The 21,558-nt window shown below is 41.9% G+C and overlaps 1 protein-coding gene across 1 annotated transcript in view; it reads left to right on the top strand.

The window, feature by feature from the left end:
- The window catches only part of LOC134609422 (telomerase reverse transcriptase-like), a 741,267-nt gene that overhangs the window by 401,347 nt on the left and 318,362 nt on the right, over nucleotides 1-21,558 (top strand). The window contains exon 7 of the mRNA XM_063453098.1: nucleotides 12,755-12,881. Coding sequence (XP_063309168.1) covers nucleotides 12,755-12,881 — 127 coding nt within the window. The remainder of the gene's footprint in view (nucleotides 1-12,754; nucleotides 12,882-21,558) is intronic.

Below are 21,558 nucleotides of genomic sequence, written 5' to 3'. Positions count from 1 at the left end.
AGCAACTCATCCTGGTGGAGAGCTGAAGAGGAACCTCTACTTCTGCCTCTTGCCATGGTTTCGGGGGAACCTCTGTGATTCTTCCTCACTGTGCCACAGGCTAGGGTTTCAAAGCAATATAAATGTTTAAATAATTCTATACTGGTATAGTAATTGTCAACCCATAGCCTGTATCCCTTATTTAACAAGGGACGGATTAGATCCCAAACAATCTTGCCACTTATACCCACAGAATCAGGGCATCCTGGTGGGGCAAGATGGCTATCCTTTCCCTGGTAAATGCGAAACGCCCATGTGTAACCAGTTGAGGATTTGCATAATTCAGAACATGTAAAGCCATATTGGGACCGCTTAGATGGTATATATTGTTTAGCAGTTGACCTTTGAATTTCATTAGGGATTAGTCAATTTAAATATTTTTGTCAGGTCATAATTTTCAGAAAATGTGTCTGTCTGGAGTTAGATAAAAGGCCAAATTTTATAGAGCCTGTCAAACAGTGGGTTTTTCTAGAGGGACACAGTGACCCAACCCCACTCCCTCCACCACTCTACACTCATTCGCACCTGCTACAGCAGAAGAGGTTTCTTCTCTGCTCCAGTCCTCCTGCCCCACCACCTGTTCCCTCGATCCTATTCCCTCATATCTCATCCGCACTATGTCTCCCTCTCCTGCTCTCCGACTCACTAAAATTTTCAATCTCTCACTTTCCTCTGGCACATTTCCCTCACCCTTCAAACATGCAACTGTAACCCCAATTCTGAAAAAGCCCAGTCTTGACCCCAACTGCCGCCCTATCTCGCTACTGCCATTTGCCTACAAGATTCTCAAGAGAGTTGTGTACACCAGATTGACTTACTTTCTTGAAACCAACTCTCTGCTTGACCCCGTTAAGTCTGGATTCTGCGCTGGTCATTCTGTTGAAACGGCTGTGACCAAAGTATCCAACGATTTAATTGCTGCTAAATCTCGTGGCCATTACTCTATCCTAATACTCCTTGATCTTTCTGCTGCCTTTGACACTGTTGATCATCAACAGCTTCTTACATACCGCGCATTCGCCCCTATTTAACCCCGGATGCGGCTAAGGTGCTGGTCCATGCTCTTGTTCTCTTTCTCCTGGACTTCTGCAATACTATTCTCAGTGGTCTTACATGTTCCCAGATTGCACTGTTGCAATCTATAGTGAAGGCAGTGGCAAGGCTCATTTTCCTGTCCACTCGCACATCCCACGCCTCCCCGCTCTGTCAGTCCCTGCATTGGCTCCCTGTTAGATATAGGGCTCAATTTAAAATTCTGTTGCTTGCTTACAAGTCCCTACATAATGCTGCTCCAACCTACCTATCCTCCCTAATACACAAGTATGACCCGTCAAGGCCCCTACGCTCTGCCAAAGACCTACGTCTATCCTTTGCCCGTACTCCCACCTCTAATGCTCGCCTCCAAGACTTTTCCAGGGCTGCATCTCTTCTGTGGAACTCCCTTCCCTCCTCCGTAAGAATTTCACCCAGTCTCCACTCATTCAAAAAATCTTTGAAAACTCACTTCTTCAAGAAAGCATACCAATTAAAACTGTTTGCAGGGTTTCATCCCCCACCCTCCATGACTCCTCTCCTGCAACTGTCAAAAATTACCTATTAAGCTCTCAGTGAATACTTTTCTAACATCTTACTTCATACCCCTACTTTTACCCTTTGTGTCACTATACCCCACTCCCTCTAGAATGTAAGCTCATTGAGCAGGGCCCTCCACCTCTCTGTTCCTGTACCTCAAGTTGTCTGGTTACAATTAAATGTCTGTTAGTCCACCCTTTGTACAACGCTACGGAATCTGATGGTGCTATATAAATAATAAAACAATAATCATAACTAGAAAAGCTACAATTTCTGGGGAAATTGTGTGAAGTGTTCTTGCCTCCACCAGTAGTCTACAACTGGAGTGGGCGGAGTAACTGTTATCATTTATATAGCACATTTAATTGCAACTTTGTTGCACAGTTACATTAAACCATACATTTATAAAAACACTAGCAGGTGTACAAAAGGCTTTGTCTATGACATCACTTGCTGCTGCAGCCTGGCACAGGTCAGAGTATTTTGGCGGTTGCCATCTTCAAACGGTCATATTTTTAAAAACTATAAATCCTTCTGTGAAGAGGTTTATATTGTGAGAATCACAAGACCCAGACCTACATTTTGATGTATAGCATGTCTCTGCAATATTAACAATGGAGGCACAGTTGCAGTTTAGAAATTGCCCTTCAAATGTGAGCTTTGCAGAGTGGAGTTTCAATGAATGTCAATGGACGGCGTGAGTTGCAAACAAATGGTCATATTGTGAAAACTATCAGGACTATGGCTTAGCTGTGGACATTTTTAGTGGCAGCAGGCAGGGGTAGCTGAACGTTTTGATATAAGATTTGTGTAGGTGGGCCTGAAAATGAGCGAGTGGTGGCAGTTTAGAAATCATGTCCTGATTTTTCTGCTTTTGCCAGCTCCCACTCTAGCTTTGCCATTCATTTCTATGGGACAAATTTCACCACAAGAACGACGATATTCTGTGAACCATTCGGCAAAACGTTCCACAAAGTAATAGCAATCCAATCGGGAACAATCTGCACGTTTTGGTATATTTTTGTCTATGTAGTGTAAAAACTGTGGGAGGAGTTAGGGTGGCAAATTTGGCTATAATAATATATATGTGAGATAACAGTAAGTGGTCTTGCTATGCAAGAACACTTAATAATAATAATAATAATAATAATAATATATATGTGAGATAACATTAAGTGGTCTTGCTATGCAAGAACACTTAATAATAATAATAATAATAATAATAATAATCATTAAAATGAAGGAATTGCAGCAGTTGCATGTAGCGATCCCTCTGCATAACCTCAGGGAAAAGAGGGGTAGTGTTGCTTGCTTCGTAGAACCTGATACTGGGCTTTTTTACTATACCCATCACTAGGGTTAAAGCCCAAAACCGCTTCATCTCTGCAACATCTGTGGGTCGCCACATATTCCTGTGACTATAATGGGACCCCGGATGTGCAGAGAGATACTGCATGGCAAACAAATGTGTTTTCGGAGCCATGAGCTCAAATATGTCGTCCGACATAAAGAGCTAAAAAAAAACAAATTGGCTTGCAGTCATACATTGTTACAGTGATGCTAAATGTGAACAGAGGTATTTCTGGGGCCATCATGTTTGGGGGCACCCAGTCTACGCCTGGCATTGGGCATTCTGAGTGTCCTCTTGTGAGTGCTCTTGGGGCACCATCACTTGAGGTCTCACTCAAGGACTCAATGTCAGAGGCAGTGATAGTGGCACTGTCTTGCAGATTGTCACTATCACTGCCTGCCAGAATGGCATATGCCTCTTCTGCTGAGTAGCGACGTGCCATTCAAGGGGGACAATTAACTCATAAAAAACTAAGGGGGTACTTATCTATCTACCTACCTAACACCCCTATCCACTCTCAAAATCCCTCGAAAAATAAAATAAATTAACTGATCACAGTTTAGTGATTATTTATTTAGGGTTTATTTATTTATTGAAATAAAAATAACCCTAAAAAATGTGCAGCCTGATCAGAGAGCCCTCTGATCACAGTGATCACTGATACAGTGCTGTACAGCAGATACACTGCACAGTACAGTGATGATGGCAGCAGGGAAGGGGTTAAGGGAGATTTGGGTTGCTGCAACTGACACAAAGGGTCAAAAAATTGTTTTAAAGTTTTCTGTTTGACCCCCCCAAAAAATAATAATAATATAGTACAAGAGTACTAAAAGACCTACCGTATATACTCGAGTATAAGCCGAGTTTTTCATCACATTTTTTGTGCTGAAAAACCCCAACTCGGCTTACACTCGAGTCAATAGTCCGTATTATGGCAATTTGCATTGCCATAATACAGACTGGGGCTGTGGGGGCTGTCAGAGAGTTTACTTACCTCTCCTGCAGCTCCTGTCAGCTTCCTCCTCCTCCGCACCGTCCGTTCAGCACCTCGGTCAGCTCCCAGTGTAAGGAGGAGAGAGCTGACAGGAGCTGCAGGAGAGGTAAGTAAACTCTCTGACAGCCAGTGGCGGATCCAGGGGGGGGGGGGCAACGGGGCAATTGCCCCCCCCCCCCCCCGAGAATACCGACGGTCTCCCTCTCCCTCTCCCTCCCCCTCCCCTGCCAGCCCTGAAATGTGCGTGCGGACCGGAGGGGAGATCACAGATCTCCCTCCCCGGTCCGCAGGCACTGTGCTAGCGGCCGGCGGGGGAGGGAGGGAGTGAGAGGGAGGACCCGGAGGTCAGGCTGCAGCTCCTCCGGGTCCTCCTCTCGCGAGATTTGGAGCGTTGCCGCGGTTACCACGGCAACGCTCCAAATCTCGCGAGAGTGAACTCTAGCCCGGGAGCGTGGGCTAGAGTTCACTCTCCCCACTGGGACCACCAATGAATCGCCCACCGGACCACCAGTGAAATGTCCCCCCTCCCCCAGTAAAGGTAAGAAGGGAGTGGGGACATAGAATATTTATTTAAATAAAAAATAAATATATATATAAAAAAGACCCCATACCCTTATATCACACACACTGCCCCCATTACACACACACTGCCCCATACACCCATACTGCCCCCATACACCCATACTGCCCCTCATACACCCATACTGCCCCCATACACCCATACTGCCCCTCATACATCCATACTGCCCCCATACACACACACTGCCCCCCATACACACACACACTGCCCCCCATACACACACACTGCCCCCCTACACCCATACTGCCCCCCATACACACACTGCCCCCATACACACACTGCCCCCCATACACACACACTGCCCCCATACACACACACACTGCCCACATACACACACACTGCCCCCCATACACACACACTGCCCCCCTACACCATACTGCCCCCCATACACCCATACTGCCCCCCATACACACACCCTGCCCCCCATACACACACACTGCCCCCCATACACACACACTGCCCCCATACACACACACTGCCCCCCATACACACACACTGCCCCCCATACACCCATACTGCCGCCCATACACACACACACTGCCCCCCATACACACACTGCCCCCATACACACACACTGCCCCCCATACACACACACTGCCCCATACACCCATACTGCCCCCATACACACACACACTGCCCCCATACACGCACTGCCCCCAATACACACACACTGCCCCCCATACACACACACTGCCCCATACACCCATACTGCCCCCATACACACACACTGCCCCCATACACACACACTGCCCCCCATACACACACTGCCCCCATACACACACTGCCCCCCATATACACACACTGCCCCCATACACACACACTGCCCCCATACACACACTGCCCCATACACCCATACTGCCCCCATACACACACACTGCCCCCATACACACACACTGCCCCCCATACACACACTGCCCCATACACACACTGCCCCCCATACACACACACTGCCCCCCATACACACACTGCCCCCATACACACACTGCCCCCCATACACACACTGCCCCCCATACACACACACTGCCCCCCATACACACACACACTGCCCCCATACACACACACTGCCCCATACACCCATACTGCCGCCCATACACCCATACTGCCCCCATACACACACACTGCCCCCCATACACACACACTGCCCCCATACACACACACTGCCCCCATACACACACACTGCCCCCATACACCCATACTGCCCCCATACACACACACACTGCCCCCATACACCCATACTGCCCCCATACACACACACACTGCCCCCATACACACACACTGCCCCATACACCCATACTGCCCCCATACACACACACACTGCCCCCATACACACACACTGCCCCCCATACACACACACTGCCCCCATACACACACACTGCCCCCCATACACCCATACTGCCCCCCATACACACACACTGCCCCCATACACCCATACTGCCCCATACACAAACACTGCCCCCCATACACAAACACTGCCCCCATACACACACTGCCCCCCATACACACACACTGCCCCCATACACCCATACTGCCCCCATACACACACACTCCCCCCCACACACACTGACCCTCATACTGCCCCCATACACACACACTGACCCCCATAGACCTGTACTGCCCCCATACTGCCCCCTCATGCACACACACTGAGCCCCATAGACCTGTACTGCCCCCCATACTGCCCCCTCATACACACACACTGCCCCCATACACACACACTGCCGCCCCATATACACACATTGCCCACACTCACACATACACTGCAATACTCTCACACACACACACTGCAACTGTTACACACACATACTGTCCCACACATACACTGCATCCCTGACATACACTGCCGCTCTCACACACGCTCACACACTGTCCCCCTCACACACACGCTGCACCCCTTACACATTGCACCACTCACACACACTACTGCTCCTATGCACTACTACAGCCCCATTTCCCAGCAGACTTCAGGTAAGTTGTCACACTGTTCTTAAACGGTTTGACTACTTACTCTGGGAGGGGGTCCTGGCACTATAGACACCATAACCACTACACTGAGCTGTAGTGGTTATTGTGTCTGGATTATTTCTTTAAATAATCTACAAGTGCCCCTCCCGAGATCAGGCTCTGGATCCGCCACTGCTGACAGCCTCCTCCTCCCCCCCACTGAACTGCCAATGCCACTAGACCACCAGGGAAGGAGCACCCCCCTCCCTGCTATGTATAAAGCAGGGAGGGGGGACGAAAAATAAATAAAATAATAAATATTAAAAAATAAAAATAAAAATAAATATATAAAAAAATAATAATTAAATAAAATAAAATAATACAAATTAATCATAAAAAAATTAAAATAATTAAATAAAAAAAAATTGCCCGCTCCCCACCAAGGCTCTGCAACACACACACACACACACACACACACACTGCACTAATACATACACACACACACTGCACTCATACACACACACTGCACTCATACACACACTGCACTCATACACACACTGCATTCATACACACGCTGCATACACACACACACACGCTGCATTCATACACACACGCTGCACTCATACACACACTGCACTCATACACACACGCTGCACTCATACACACACACTGCACTCATACACACACGCTGCACTCATACACGCACACTGCATTCATACACACACACTGCATTCATACACACACTGTAAATAAATATTCAATTAATATAATTTTTTAGGATCTAATTTTATTTAGAAATTTACCAGTAGCTGCTGCATTTCCCACCCTAGTCTTATACTCGAGTTAATAAGTTTGCCCAGTTTTTGAGGGTAAAATTAGGGGCCTCGGCTTATATTCGGGTCGGCTTATACTCGAGTATATACGGTAAGCAGGCTGATCACAGTGTTAATGCTGTGATCAACACTGAAAGGGTTAAAAATGTATCACTTTTTTTTTTTACTTTGAAAAAAAGTTGTCATTTTTTTTTTTTTTTTTCACAGGAGCTGGTATTACCAACGATCTCTGCCCCTCTCCTCACCTCACTTCTAACTGAGAGAGAGAGGCAGAGATCGTTGGTAATACCAGCTCCTGTGAAAAAAAAAAAAAAAGAAAAAGTTTTAAACCTTTTTTAACCCCTTAAGGACAGAGCTTCAGAAGCTTGACTTACGCTTAATGACACAAGCAATTTTTGCATTTTCTTGTTGTTTGCGTTCAACTGCAATTTGCATCTCTCTCATTTATTGCACCAACACATATTATATACTGTTTTTTTAAAGGACAGAAATGGCTTTAATTTGATATAACATATATATATATATATATATATATATATATATATATATATATATATATATATATAAATGCTTACTTATTATAAAAAAATACAGAAAAATGCAAAAAAAAGAAAAACATTGTTTTTTTTTTTACAGTTTTTGCAATCATAATGTGTGCATAATTAGTGCAGGTTAAGGAAAGTAATTAAAAATAAATTCATTTATTTGTTCTGATTTACAGAATATATAATGTGTCTGGGATTTTAAGTTTTTTTTGGTAGTTACAGGTCACAAAGCACAAGGAGTAAAATAAAATTTTAATGTGGAGCGATTTTAGAATTTGGTATGTTTGTCTTGTAAGCCTAATAGCCATAAAATAAAACAAAATTGCCACACAAAAGTATATATTTATATAAAGTAGACATCACAGGCTATTTACCTAAGGTTGTTTTGACACTTTCTACGTAGCCATTTTACCGCCAACCTCTGCTAAATATTGGAGTAAAATTGTGTTTTTGGGGGGTTTTCGCACACAAACGTATAACAAAGAACTTCTCATGTGTATTTTGTAAAGTTGGTGTGTGCTATTCCTGTACAAAGTTTTATTATGTGTTCAGTTACTTCTGCTGAGTACAACGGTACCCCCATTGTATGTCTTTGGCACTATTTCGTGAAGCTACAGTGCCATATAGGAGATTTGTCCTTTTCAGTATTCACAGTAGAATTTTGAGAGACGGATTTAATGAGCCTATGCTTCCATTTGGGGTATTATAACAGTTTGACTGTTCAAAAACCCCCACAAAGGCCTACCATTTGTAAAAGTAGACACTCCAGGGTATCTCATAAGGTGCATATTGTGCCTTAACATGCCCCCATTTTTTACCATTACATGCCAAAGTATGTGGTAAAAAATAATTTTGTGCATTTTTTACATACGGATTGCATTTTTGCTGGGCATTTTGTATATTTCATATGTGCCACTAAGTTCAAACCCCCCAAATTATGCTCAGCTAAGTCTTCTGAGTAAAAGGACACCCCCATTGTATGTCTATGGCACTATTTCGTGAAGCTACAGTGCCATACAGGAGACCTGTCCTTTTCAGTATTCACAGTAGAATTTTGAGAGACGGATTTAATGAGCCTATGCTTCCATTTGGGGTATTATAACAGTTTGACTGTTCAAAAACCCCCACAAAGGCCTACCATTTGTAAAAGTAGACACTCCAGGGTATCTCATAAGGTGCATATTGTGCCTTAACATGCCCCCATTTTTTTACCATTACATGCCAAAGTATGTGGTAAAAAATAATTGTGTGTATTTTTTACATACGGATTGCATTTTTGCTGGGCATTTTGTATATTTCATATGTGCCACTAAGTTCAAACCCCCCCAAATTATGCTCAGCTAAGTCTTCTGAGTAAAAGGACACCCCCATTGTATGTCTATGGCACTATTTCGTGAAGCTACAGTGCCATACAGGAGACCTGTCCTTTTCAGTATTCACAGTAGAATTTTGAGAGACAGATTTAATGAGCCTATGCTTCCATTTGGGGTATTATAACAGTTTGAATGTTCAAAAAAAAACCACAAAGGCCTACCATTTGTAAAAGTAGACACTCCAGGGTATATCATAAGGTGCATATTGTGCCTTAGCATGCCCCCATTTTTTCACCAATATATGCCAAAGTATGTGGTAAAAAATAATTTTGTGCATTTTTTGACATACGGATTGCATTTTTGCTGGCCATTTTGTATATTTCATATGTGCCACTAAGTTCAAAACCTCCAAATTATGCTCAGCTAAGTCTTCTGAGTAAAAAGACATCCCCAATGAATGTCTTTGGCACTATTTTGTGAAGCTACAGTGGCATATTGGAGACCAAGCCATATCAGTTTTTACAGAACTTTGAATTTTGACGCTGGGCCTATGTGCAATTTCCAAGCATCTTCGTAAGTTTTAAATTCAAACTACCCCACAAAGGCCTACCATTTCTTAAAGTAGACACCCCAGGGTATTTCAAAAGGCATATTTTGAACCTTAGCGTGGGATAATTTTTCCGCTAGCTTGTACCAGGTGTAGTGGTAATAAGCGTTTTTTCTGCCTTTTTGACACACAAAGTGAGTTTGCACAGTATATTTTGCAAACCTTATGTGTGCTACGACTGTATAATACTTCATATGTTGCTCAGCTATGTCAGCTGAGTATAAAAATACCCCCGTATGTACCTTTGCCAGGTATATGTGGACATCAGAGGGGCACATTTGGGACATAGTCATTCCAGTTTTTTTCAAACTTTAAATTTTTACGCGGTGCCCATGTCCCATTTTAGAGTATTTTACCAGGCTATATAATTCAAACTACCCCACAAAGGCATACCATTTCTTAAAGAAGACATCCCAGGGTATTTCAAAAGGCATATTTTGAACCTTAGTGTGGGATCATTTTTCCGCTAGCTTGTACCAGGTGTAGTGGTAATAAGCGTTTTTTCTGCCTTTTTGACACACAACGTGAGTTTGCACAGTATATTTTGCAAACCTTATGTGTACCACCACTCTATAATACTTTATATGTTGCTCAGCTATGTCGGCTGAGTACAAAAATACCCCCGTATGTACCTTTGCCAGGTATATGTGGACATCGGAGGGGCACATTTGGGACACAGCCATTCCATTTTTTTTCAAACTTAAAATTTTTACGCTGTGCCCATGTCCCATTTTAGAGTATTTTACCAGGCTATATAATCCAAATACCCCATAAAGCCATACCATTTCTTAAAGAAGACATCCCAGGGTATTTCAAAAGGCATATTTTGAACCTTAGCGTGGGATCATTTTTCCGCTAGCTTGTACCAGGTGTAGTGGTAATGAGCGTTATTAAATTAATTTTTTAACTTTTTAAAACTTTTTTACTTTTTAAAACTATTTTTTAAACTTTTGTTTTGCTTATTCATTTTTTTAAAGTTTCCTAAACTTTCGTAAAACTTTTTTTTACAGATTTAACATTTTTCTAAGCTTTTTCTTTTACCGTTAACCCCTAACTAGCAGTAAGCAGCACTAACAGTAAATTCCCCATTTTCCCATAACTCCCACCCACCCCAGCTAGCAAAATATTTAATTATACAATATTTAAATTTATACAATATTTAAATTTTTAAATTTAACCCCCTGAGGGTTAAAAAAAAAAAAGAATTAACCCTCAGGGGATAAAAAAAAAATCAGATCATATTAAAATGTAATCCCTGCCAATTGATCACTGTAGTCAGTGATCAATTGGCAGGGAAGGGGTTAATTTTTTATTAAAATGGTAAAGGGGGGTTAAAGGGGGGTGGGATTTTAAATAAACTTTATTTTTTTTTCCACCAGGGGGCAGGATCAGCACTGATCCGTCTCCCTGCACTTCACACTGAACCCGGAAGTGCAGGGAGGCGGAAGGTAAGTATACAGAGCACATGTGCCCGCTCTGGCATGCTGTCAGAGCGGGCACATGTACTGGGACAGCCCGATCCGGTGCTCCCGGTCTGCCTCTAATACAGAGGCAGACCGGAGCACCATTAACCCCACGATCGCCGCGATTGCGGCGATCTGGGGTTAATTTTACCGCGTGACGGACGAGGTCCGTCATCCGTCGTTAAGGGTATCCCCTGGATGACGGACCTCGTCCGTCACCCGTCGTGAAGGGGTTAAAGTAAAAAAAAAAAGTGAGACAAAGTGTCAGCCAGTGATTTAAAATCATTGGCTGAAACATTGTAAAAGTGATCAGCTGGCTACCAGTCATGCCCCCAGACCACGATCTGTGTGTGTGTGTGTGGGGGGGGGGGGGGGCAGGGGGGGGCAGGGGGTCTGCACAGGGGGGGGAGTCACACACACACAGATGTTGCAGTTCTGGATTGTGCGGCAAGAACGGTGAAAACGGTGAGGGTGTTCTATGCCGCCCAAAAGCGTTTAGAGCCAGCCCCTTAAGGATGGCATAAAACGCCTGCCATCCTTAAGGGGTTAAGTGCTACCCTGCCAAGAAGGAGATCTGATGTTTGTTTTGCTTTCTCTGAGGTATGAAAGGAGCAGCTAAAATAAAATGAGCCAGGAAGCTGATATAGGTGGGTATATCTGTTCATAAATGGACAAGCCATCCAACCCAGTCAGTTTACAATATTGTTAGGTTAGTGCTTAGAAGAGCAAATATTTTGTTTTGCTTTATTTTGTTATACTCTGATGTACCTTATTGTATTTTGGAGCCACAAAAAAAGACCAAGTCATTTTACCTTATCCAGCGTGAGAAGTGTCTCTAAAGCTTGAAAAGACTGTGTGTAAAACCCTGTTTCCAGGACAAGGTACTTTTGTCACAGTATGTACATATTTTTTTTCACCCCACCACATTTTCAGACTTGTAGCATTATCTAAACAAAAAGGCAAAACATGTTTGCAGTTTGAAATTCTAAATTGCTGCTATGTTTACTACTGCACTGCAAACTCTGCTATGAAAAACATCTGTGATTAGCTATGCTCATAAGTTAGCAGGGGTGCAGTAAATATTATGAATATGTTTATGACTTTTGACTATTACGCATTGTGCCCCTTTTTTATGGCTTTAAATCAACATGTAAGTCTGCTTTGTGCAAAAGTGTATTGGTAACATCTGCTTTGGATCATCCAATTGAGTGCTCAGATATTGATAATATACATTTCTGAAACAAAAATAAAAACCTATGAACAGCTGTTATGCCATCTTGCTTCCAAATTGCTCCCAAGAGGCAGATACACAGACATGTTACTCCTATATCTAGTGCCACGCAAATAAAATACATGTTTGATTTTAACTGTCACCCCAACTGAAGTCCTGAGTAATGTTACTTCTAGGATTATAGCATGTTAGACACTTTAAATTATCCAACTACTGAAGCATGCCAATATTGTCCAGTTGTCTGTATCGATATTAATAATAATATAATTTGTTATGTCTTTGTAGTTATGCCTGTACATCCATTCGTTCAAGTCTGATTTTTTGTCACAGTACTTCAGCTGGAGAAAATATGAGACAGAAACTAGTTAAAATTTTCAGGCTTAAGTGTCACAGCTTCTTCCTTGATCTTAAGGTAATATAGTGGAATATAACTGTGTTGTTTCACAGGTGTCATTTATACCATATAATTTCAACCCACGTTTCAACTTTAATTGAAAATGAGAAAAAAATTAAACTCTAAATAAATGAAATCTAAAATTAAGTTGAAAATAGAATGTATGAGAATACTGGGTATGGACAAAAACGTTGTAGCTTGGCTTTCAGTAAGTATTTGGTCAGATTGCAATGCAAGGTTGTTTAATTGTACCGTTACAGATGGAACCTCTATCATTTGCATATGAGTATAATCACACCCACATGAAATGGTATTGAAATAAATTAGGGTATGGAGAACATTGAGGAAGCAAGGACATAGAGGGAGAAAAGAATCACAGAGAGCATGGTTGAGTTAAGGAGTGATGAAAAAGACTGGAAGAGCATGGGACAGGAATTCAATGAAAGATGGAAAACAGTAGATGTGAGAATTAAAAAGTAAAGCGTAAAGTCAGTAAAAAAAGAGATTATGCTAATTAAGTGTACCTATAATCTTAATTTTTATGAAGGACAGGAGGCATTAAACTATCTTTACTAAACTCCAGCATCACAGATTTAACAATAAAATTTAATCAAATGAAAAAACATATTGCAACAGGGTATAAAAGTTCCTTCCCACCTTAGCTCCTCCTCTTTGTTTAATGAGATTTAACTTCTTTATAATATAATAAACTACAACAATAATGACAACAGTGAAGATTGAGACTGTAAACGATCCAAATCCCGAATGAAGGGTTTCCGTAGAGTGTGTAGACGATTCCATGCATTAATCAATGTAGGTGAATTAAACTTAAAATAAACAAAAATACATGAAAGGTACTTGGAAATGAACTTTTTGTCATATATACATACATATAAATTCAAAATTTATCTAAAATGTCAACTTAAGTCAAATAATTGAAAATCTCAATATATGTTATAGTAATTCAAATCACATAATATAAAAATAAACACACCTACAACATGCTCAAATCCTTATCGAAGTAAAAACGATGAACCACGTGAATAGGAAGGGGAGAAAAAAGAGTGGGGAAATATTCACCTTCTGTCCTTTATAAAATTTAAGATTATAGGTACACTATGTTGGCATAATCTACAATGTTATAACATGACAGGAGGCTTTATATTTTGCACTTTTAAAGCTGTGGAAGAAAAGCAAAACAAGCATGAAAAATCTGACAGAAATAAAAGACACAGTCTCTAGCCAAGTCCGCGGACCGCAAAATGTCAGTAAGCGAAGCACCGACCCTAAAAGCCTGATTTGTTATTTGATCCTGAAGAAAGTCTCTAAGAGCACTGAAACATTGATCTACATCTATATGTTGGAATAAAGAAAAACTCTACTAAAAAGACTGTGAGTGCAGCCCAATATTTTTATCACATATAATCATATCTGTGATAGAAAGTGAACGAAAGTTGGTGATGGAGGAACAACAAGACAGAAGATCCATGGTATTCATGGAAAATAGGCAAAGTCATGCCTAAATAAGTCACACCTACCTAGGAGCTACTATGGGGTGAAAAAGTGCTTTAAATAGTAAAGCAAAAGCAAAGTGGACAGTGAAACAGTCTATTACACTAGTGAATAAATAAAGTGGCAGATAGGTATAGGGACCAACTATGTATAGATACTAGGAATATACATCATACTTAATGCATACTATAACAATGGAAATCCACCAATCGTTAAAAAATAAACATTGTCATGTAAATAATTACATAAAACATTAATATTTATCAATACAAAATCGAGCCCTATGCTTTAACAGCATATGGATGCTATATACAGTTTACAACACTGAGTATGCTGAGGCACAAAAAAATAAATAAAAAAGTTAAAATAAATGTAAAAATAGAATAATAAAAATAACAATAATCATGATAATAAAAATAAAAATATAAAAATAAAAGTAAAAATAAATATTAAGGGGGCGTGTCCAGCTTCCGGTGAGAGCGGTCGCATGGCTTAGGAGCTCCGCATCCAGCCCGACCTGAACGCGACTGAAAGCGACTTATCTGACACGAATTGAGTATCTTACTCCACCGGCTGGTGCATGTGGATAGTGGCATCCAAAATGCCATCTTCTAAACAATTGAAAATCTCGGAATCGGCGAAATTAAAGAGAACGGAACGCCGGCGAGAAAAACAAGATGGCGACGAAGCCTCTGTAGCGTCTGACCACGAGGCAATCTCGACCGCTTACACCAATTCTCCGGTGACTGAACGTTGCCTCCATAGAATGCTGCAGGAACTTCGTGCAACATTAACAGCGGACTTTCAACGTATAAACAGCGATCTAAAAAGAGAAATATCGGATATAGGGGACAGAACGGATCATCTCGAAAATAAAACTGAGGAACTCTGCGTGGCACATAATGAGGTAGTGGATAAGTTGCAGAAACATTCAGAAGAGAACGAGATGCTCAAAGTTAAACTGGCGGACGTTGAGGATAGGTCGAGGAGGCAGAACGTGAGGTTCAGAGGCATACCTGATGATGTCTCCCACGATGCTCTCCCTGCCCAAATTTTATCCATCTGCAAATCACTTGTCCCGGATTTACCGGACTCAGCGTGGGCATTTGATCGGATGCACAGGCTTCCGAGGCCTGCTCGCCTCTCCAATGAAGTCCCTAAGGATGTGATAGTAAAATTTCATTACTATGCCCATAAAGACGCGCTCCTGTCAGCGGCGAGGGAACTGCAAACGCTTCCCGAACTCACCAAAGCATTGCCCTATTCGCTGACCTGTCGGCCGCGACAATGGCGAGACGAAAAGAATTTGTTACGATAACGAAAACGCTGCGTAACCACAATGTAGTGTACAGATGGGGCTACCCTACTAAACTGTTAATTTGGAGACAAGGTAAACACCATGTTATCAACGATCCGGCGGACGGGATGAAAGCACTTACAACATGGGGATTATGGAATCCCAGTCACCCCCCCCATAATATTGCTGGCAACACCTCTCCAAGACGAATCCAAGCAGATTGGCATATGGCTAAAGCTTCACCCAAGAAGCCATGAACTTTGAAGTGACTTTGTTACGGGTTTTTCAGTTACACTTGTAGTGCCTATCTTTCAGTTACAGGTACCTTATTCGATGCTAACTTCTTTAGAAGTTTTCTTGTTCAGCTATTATGATGTCCCCTTCCCCAAAATTTGTCTAGCCATACCTCCATTGACCTTTATGTCCGCATGTCATCTCCTTATATCTAATTTCCACAGGGATCTTGTAAGCGTGCATGGATACTTTAATATAAGACCCGGTAGGTTATTCTACTTTAACACTGTTTAACGGATCTTGCTGCGTAACTTGGCATATCCTGACTTCAAACAGTTTGTTTCTGTGTTGGCAGGCTACTAAACTGTATCCTACGCTGGGTTTTGTATATATAATTGGCTTGCCAAACAGTCCTACATCACGCACGCCCAGGCCTAGCTCAGAGTACAGTAACCCGAATGTGTTTAGATAGTTTCAGATTTAATGCTTCTTGATTATTATCCTGACGGCTAACGTTATATGTTGATCTCGTAGTTTACATAAGGTGCACTGCATAGCATGTCATACGCTTAGCGTTATACATTACACGCCTAGGAAAGCCATTTAAACAATGGCCGCTTCTTGAGTTAATTCTCTTTGTGACATGGTCTAAGGTTGGTTCCTTAATATATGCTTATCGAGTTATGAGTGTAAATATAACCAGCCGTGTTTTATTACACAGTCGACTTCGACCGATCACACGCTGTGTTTTGTTTATATGCGTTGACATGCCCGTCGACAGGTCGATTCCCCTCTATTGGCCCTGTAATTCACTGGGCCTTCTGGGTAAAGGCCGTAGATGCTTTAATTAAGGTTTTTGTTGTCCACGGGGAGACTAATACTACTGATATAGCTACCGGTAAACTGCTACTGTATCCCCTGTGTAACTATAAGTTGACCGATGGTCTATTAGCCTTATGTAGGTCCCACATGACAATTGGGCATTATATACGTAAATACATGTTTTTTTGTCTTAATATTGTGTTCATACACCACCACCATGCCTCCGTGGGTCACAGAATGAAGGCAAGCCCTATATGGCGCAAAGATTGTTATTATTTGTATTTATTACCTATCTTTTATAGTCCCTTCATTTTTCGTTTTCACGTGTGATACCACTATTGAACCATTTCAGGTCGGGAGGAGTTCATAGCCTCCCCCATTCACCCTTGGAGTCGCTATTCCATCCCTTCCAAGGATGACTTTTGTATATCTTCCTTTTCAGGAAGAGGTGTGTAAATATGTTTGGTTTTATGTTTCCTTTTTCCTTTCTCACACCTTCTTACCTTCCCTTTCTGTAAGTCCGGACAAAACCCCTAAACAGGACAAGTTGCATGTGAGGTGTTTTCGCCTTATTGCTATATGTATTAACATAGTGATTTTCGTACTTCATCAGGTACTTAGAGGCCAAACATGATCAAATGTCGGTACGTCTAGCTACTCATCTAATTTCAGCCCTCATTATTCTACACCCATGTCACAACACGTAATGAAAATTATGTCAATCAATGCTAGGGGCCTGAATAGCCCCTTCAAAAGGCGACAATTGTTTAAAACCATGAATGACGCTGCTGCAGCAATAGTTTGTGTTCAAGAAACACATTTTAATACAAAGAACCCTCCTCAAATTCGCTCCGCACTATACCCTACTGCCTACTATGCAAATGCCCCGAATAAATCTAAGGGTGTGGCGGTAATTTTCCACAAAGATTGGGTGTTTACACTACGTAAGAAATTTGTAGATGCCTCGGGTAGAGTACTCGTATTGGTGGGAGACTTGAATGGTATAATGCTAACTGTTGCATCAATATATGCCCCCAATGAAACACAATTTTCCTTCCTCAACAAAACAATTAAAAGGATTGCACGTATGAAACAGGGTCATGTTATTATATGCGGTGATTGCAACTGCACCCTTGACCCATCCATTGACACAAGACGCACGGGCAATAAACTGCCCAATAAACAAAGCACCCATACTGCTAAACTTTTCTCCAACCTCTTGCATTCCCAAGACATTTATGACACTTGGAGAAGCCTTTTTCCCTCTTCACACGATTTTACATATTTTTCGCAGGTACATCTCACTTACTCGCGAATTGATATGCACCTCATTGATAAGTCCACCCTCCCTCACCTCATAGACCAAACGATAGGCCAAAGAACATGGTCGGACCATGCTCCAATTATAGTTACGTTAACAGTACCGTACCCTACAAAGGGTCGAGGGAAATGGAGGTTGAATGAATCCCTCTTAGATGAACCAACAAACCAGCATAAGATTGCCTCTATACTATCCCAGTATTTCACCCTCAATAATACCGATGATACAACCACTGAAACCCAATGGCTAGCCCACAAAGCGGTAGTTAGAGGCGAATTTATTAAAATGGGTTCTTTTCGTAAAAGGAGCTTCCAAACCAAAGACATAGCATTACGACAAGAATTAGCTTCACTAGAACAATCCAACAAAAAGTCCCCCTCCAAAATACTGGCAAAACAAATCGCTAAAATACAACACAAAATTCATGAAATCCAAACTCAACTGTACACCAAACAAATGTTGACAACTAAACAAAAATTTTACCATATGGGTAACAAAGCTGGCAGGATATTAGCTAACCAACTAAAATCTAAATATCTACAAACCAAAATACCTTATATTACATCCAAGGACAACATTAGAATATATAACCCCAACAACATAGTGGATGAACTGGCTCTCTATTACGAAGAGCTATATAACCTTACGAACGACACAAACACTCTTACCCCCGATATATCAGAAATCTCTGATTACCTATCACATATTAGGCTACCACAAGTCACGCAGCGACAAAATGATGTGTCGGATGCCCAGTTCACAGAGGAGGAAGTTGCTCAGGCTATTAAAGCTCTTCCAAAGCACAAAGCCCCGGGCCCTGACGGGCTTTCGAATTATTACTATCTCAAATTAGCAACTCAACTTATCCCTCACATAACTAAACTATTTAACGCAATCAAAGATTTGGGTTCATTCCCACAGGAAATGTTGGAGGCCTACATTATAACGTTACCCAAGCCCAATAAACCCCCTACAATTTGCAGCAATCTAAGACCCATCTCCCTGCTTAATGCAGATGTGAAATTGTTTGCAAAGTTGTTAGCGAACAGACTTAAACCTATTTTAACCGACCTAGTTTCAGAGGAGCAAGCGGGGTTCGTCCCAGGAAAACAAGTGGGAGACAATACGAGATATTGTATGGACTTAGTGGATTGGGCTAACAGTCATAACAATAGTGGAGTTCTTATAGCCTTAGACGCCGAAAAGGCGTTTGATCGTCTAAATTGGGATTACATGGCGGCGACTTTATCTGCTTTTGGTCTGTCACATACCTTCATAAAAACAGTACTAGCCCTCTACTCCTCCCCCTCAGCCAAAGTCTTTAATACTGGTTTCACATCTAGGAGTTTCCGCATCACAAATGGAACTAGACAGGGGTGTCCTCTGTCACCCCTGATCTTTATACTATGTTTAGAACCCCTGGTGAGACGTATAAAATCAGACACGGCAATTCCCGGTCTCCTCACTCCGGCAGGAGAAAAGAAAATCGCATTATTTGCCGATGACATTATAATGTTTCTTACCAATCCTACTGACACGTTACCACGCTTACTTGAGATCTTACAATCCTATGGATATGTGTCCTATTACAAAAATAACATTACCAAGACCCAAATTCTTCCAATTAACCTACCAGTACAAATAGTAGATGACTTAAAAAGTAGATATCTTTTTGATTGGAGACACTCCTCACTCTCTTATTTAGGCGTTAAAATTACCAAATCGAGAGCACATATCATTAAAGAAAACCATGAAGTGGTTCTGTCTACACTAGATACACAGATGAGCTCCTGGGACAAACTTCACATTTCTTGGTTCGGAAAAATCAATTCTATCAAGGTGATGATTTTACCCCATATATTGTATCTTTTCAGGACTCTCCCAATTGCTCTTCCTAATGCACTTCTCAAACGCTTTCAAACTGTCATCAATGCCCATATCTGGAAAAAAAAAGCCCCCAAGAGTATCCTCGCAGTCACTGTGGCGTCCATTTAGACACGGAGGCCTCAATGTCCCAAATATTCTACACTACTATAGGGCAACGGTACTGGCACAGGGTCTTGATATAATGACGGGAAGAACGAACCCACTGTGGCTCAACCTTGAATCTGCTTGCAGTCACATACCGTCACTTGCTAATGTCTTATGGTCATCTTCTGCCCTCACACATCCCGACACGCTCCCAGCAACGTCCTTCCTCACAAATTCTTGGAAGACTTGGAACAAACCAGTGTGGCAGCCGGAGGAATTGCTTTATCTGGCGCCCATTTCAGCCCTCTCCTCGCTCTCTCCTGATTTACCCGTGAATAAGTGGGAAGTTTTGGGCATCTCTCATACCCACTGCCTATTTAATAAGCATGGTATTCGCCCGTTCCCGGAACTGCAAGAGTTATACACGATCCCACCACAAGATATTTTTTTATATCTTAGGATAAAACATATATTAGATTCAAATTCAATCTCTTACATAAACCCCCTAGCGCTTAGCAAATTAGGCACTAAATGGTATATCTCCAATTCGAAAATCCATCCCTCGTGTAAATTTCTATCAATATGCTACGCGGGACTGGCTGGTCCTACCGATGTAAATAAACTATCTTATATGCTCAAATGGGAAAAAAGTATGGGAGTTGCCTATACTATGTCGGAATGGGAACAGACCTTAAATTACACTAAGCAATCATCCAACTGCATCACACTATGGGAAGCCTATTATAAGCTTCTCATGAGATGGTACTTAGTCCCTGTAAGACTCTGTAAAAGCTACCCCACGATATCCCCATTATGCTGGAGATGCAATATAGACCCGGGGTCTATTGAACACATCTTTTGGGACTGTAAATCCGTTAAGCCATTCTGGCATTCTGTACAAAGTACCATACTTTCATTGTGTAAAATTTATGTACCTCTCACGTTAGATAACTATTTGCTACACCTTATACCAAATTTAAGCACGTTTCCATCTAGGGACGCGGCAATCAATATTTCAGTGGCTGCTAAAATTAGCATAGCGGCCCATTGGAAAAGTTCCCACCCTCCCACTATCTCGGAGGTGCTGACCAAGGTAAATTCTGTATATCATCACGAAAAAGAATGGGCTCAGAGGGGTAATATAGATAAATTCCTCACAAACTGGCTCAACTGGGACTCCTTTTTCAAGTCATACCCTGACTGATAGATTGTGATAAGGATATATATTATGTTTTTTTAGATGTCTGGTCCGGACGCTCTCCCTGTTTCCAGCCTCACCCTCTTAGTTCCTCTCTTTTCTTAGTTCCTCTCCTATCTTATTTTTACAGTCTAGGATGGATACTGCATACCACATTTGTATTGTGACACTTCCTACTGTGTTCCTTGGAAGCAAGGGCATATTGTTTCCCCGCGCCACTGCAATTACAGTGCACTCCTGGCGCCCTACACTGCAACTGCACCTTACATAAATAAGTATACGAGTTGTTGAATGTTCGCTTACTTCCAGGCACCTTGTACCATATTTAATATTAGATTGT

Source organism: Pelobates fuscus, chromosome 4 (assembly GCF_036172605.1).
Source record: "Pelobates fuscus isolate aPelFus1 chromosome 4, aPelFus1.pri, whole genome shotgun sequence".
Taxonomy (NCBI): Eukaryota; Metazoa; Chordata; class Amphibia; order Anura; family Pelobatidae; genus Pelobates; species Pelobates fuscus.
Note: the sequence above shows the minus strand (reverse complement) of the source record. Positions and strands in the feature narration are given on the sequence as shown.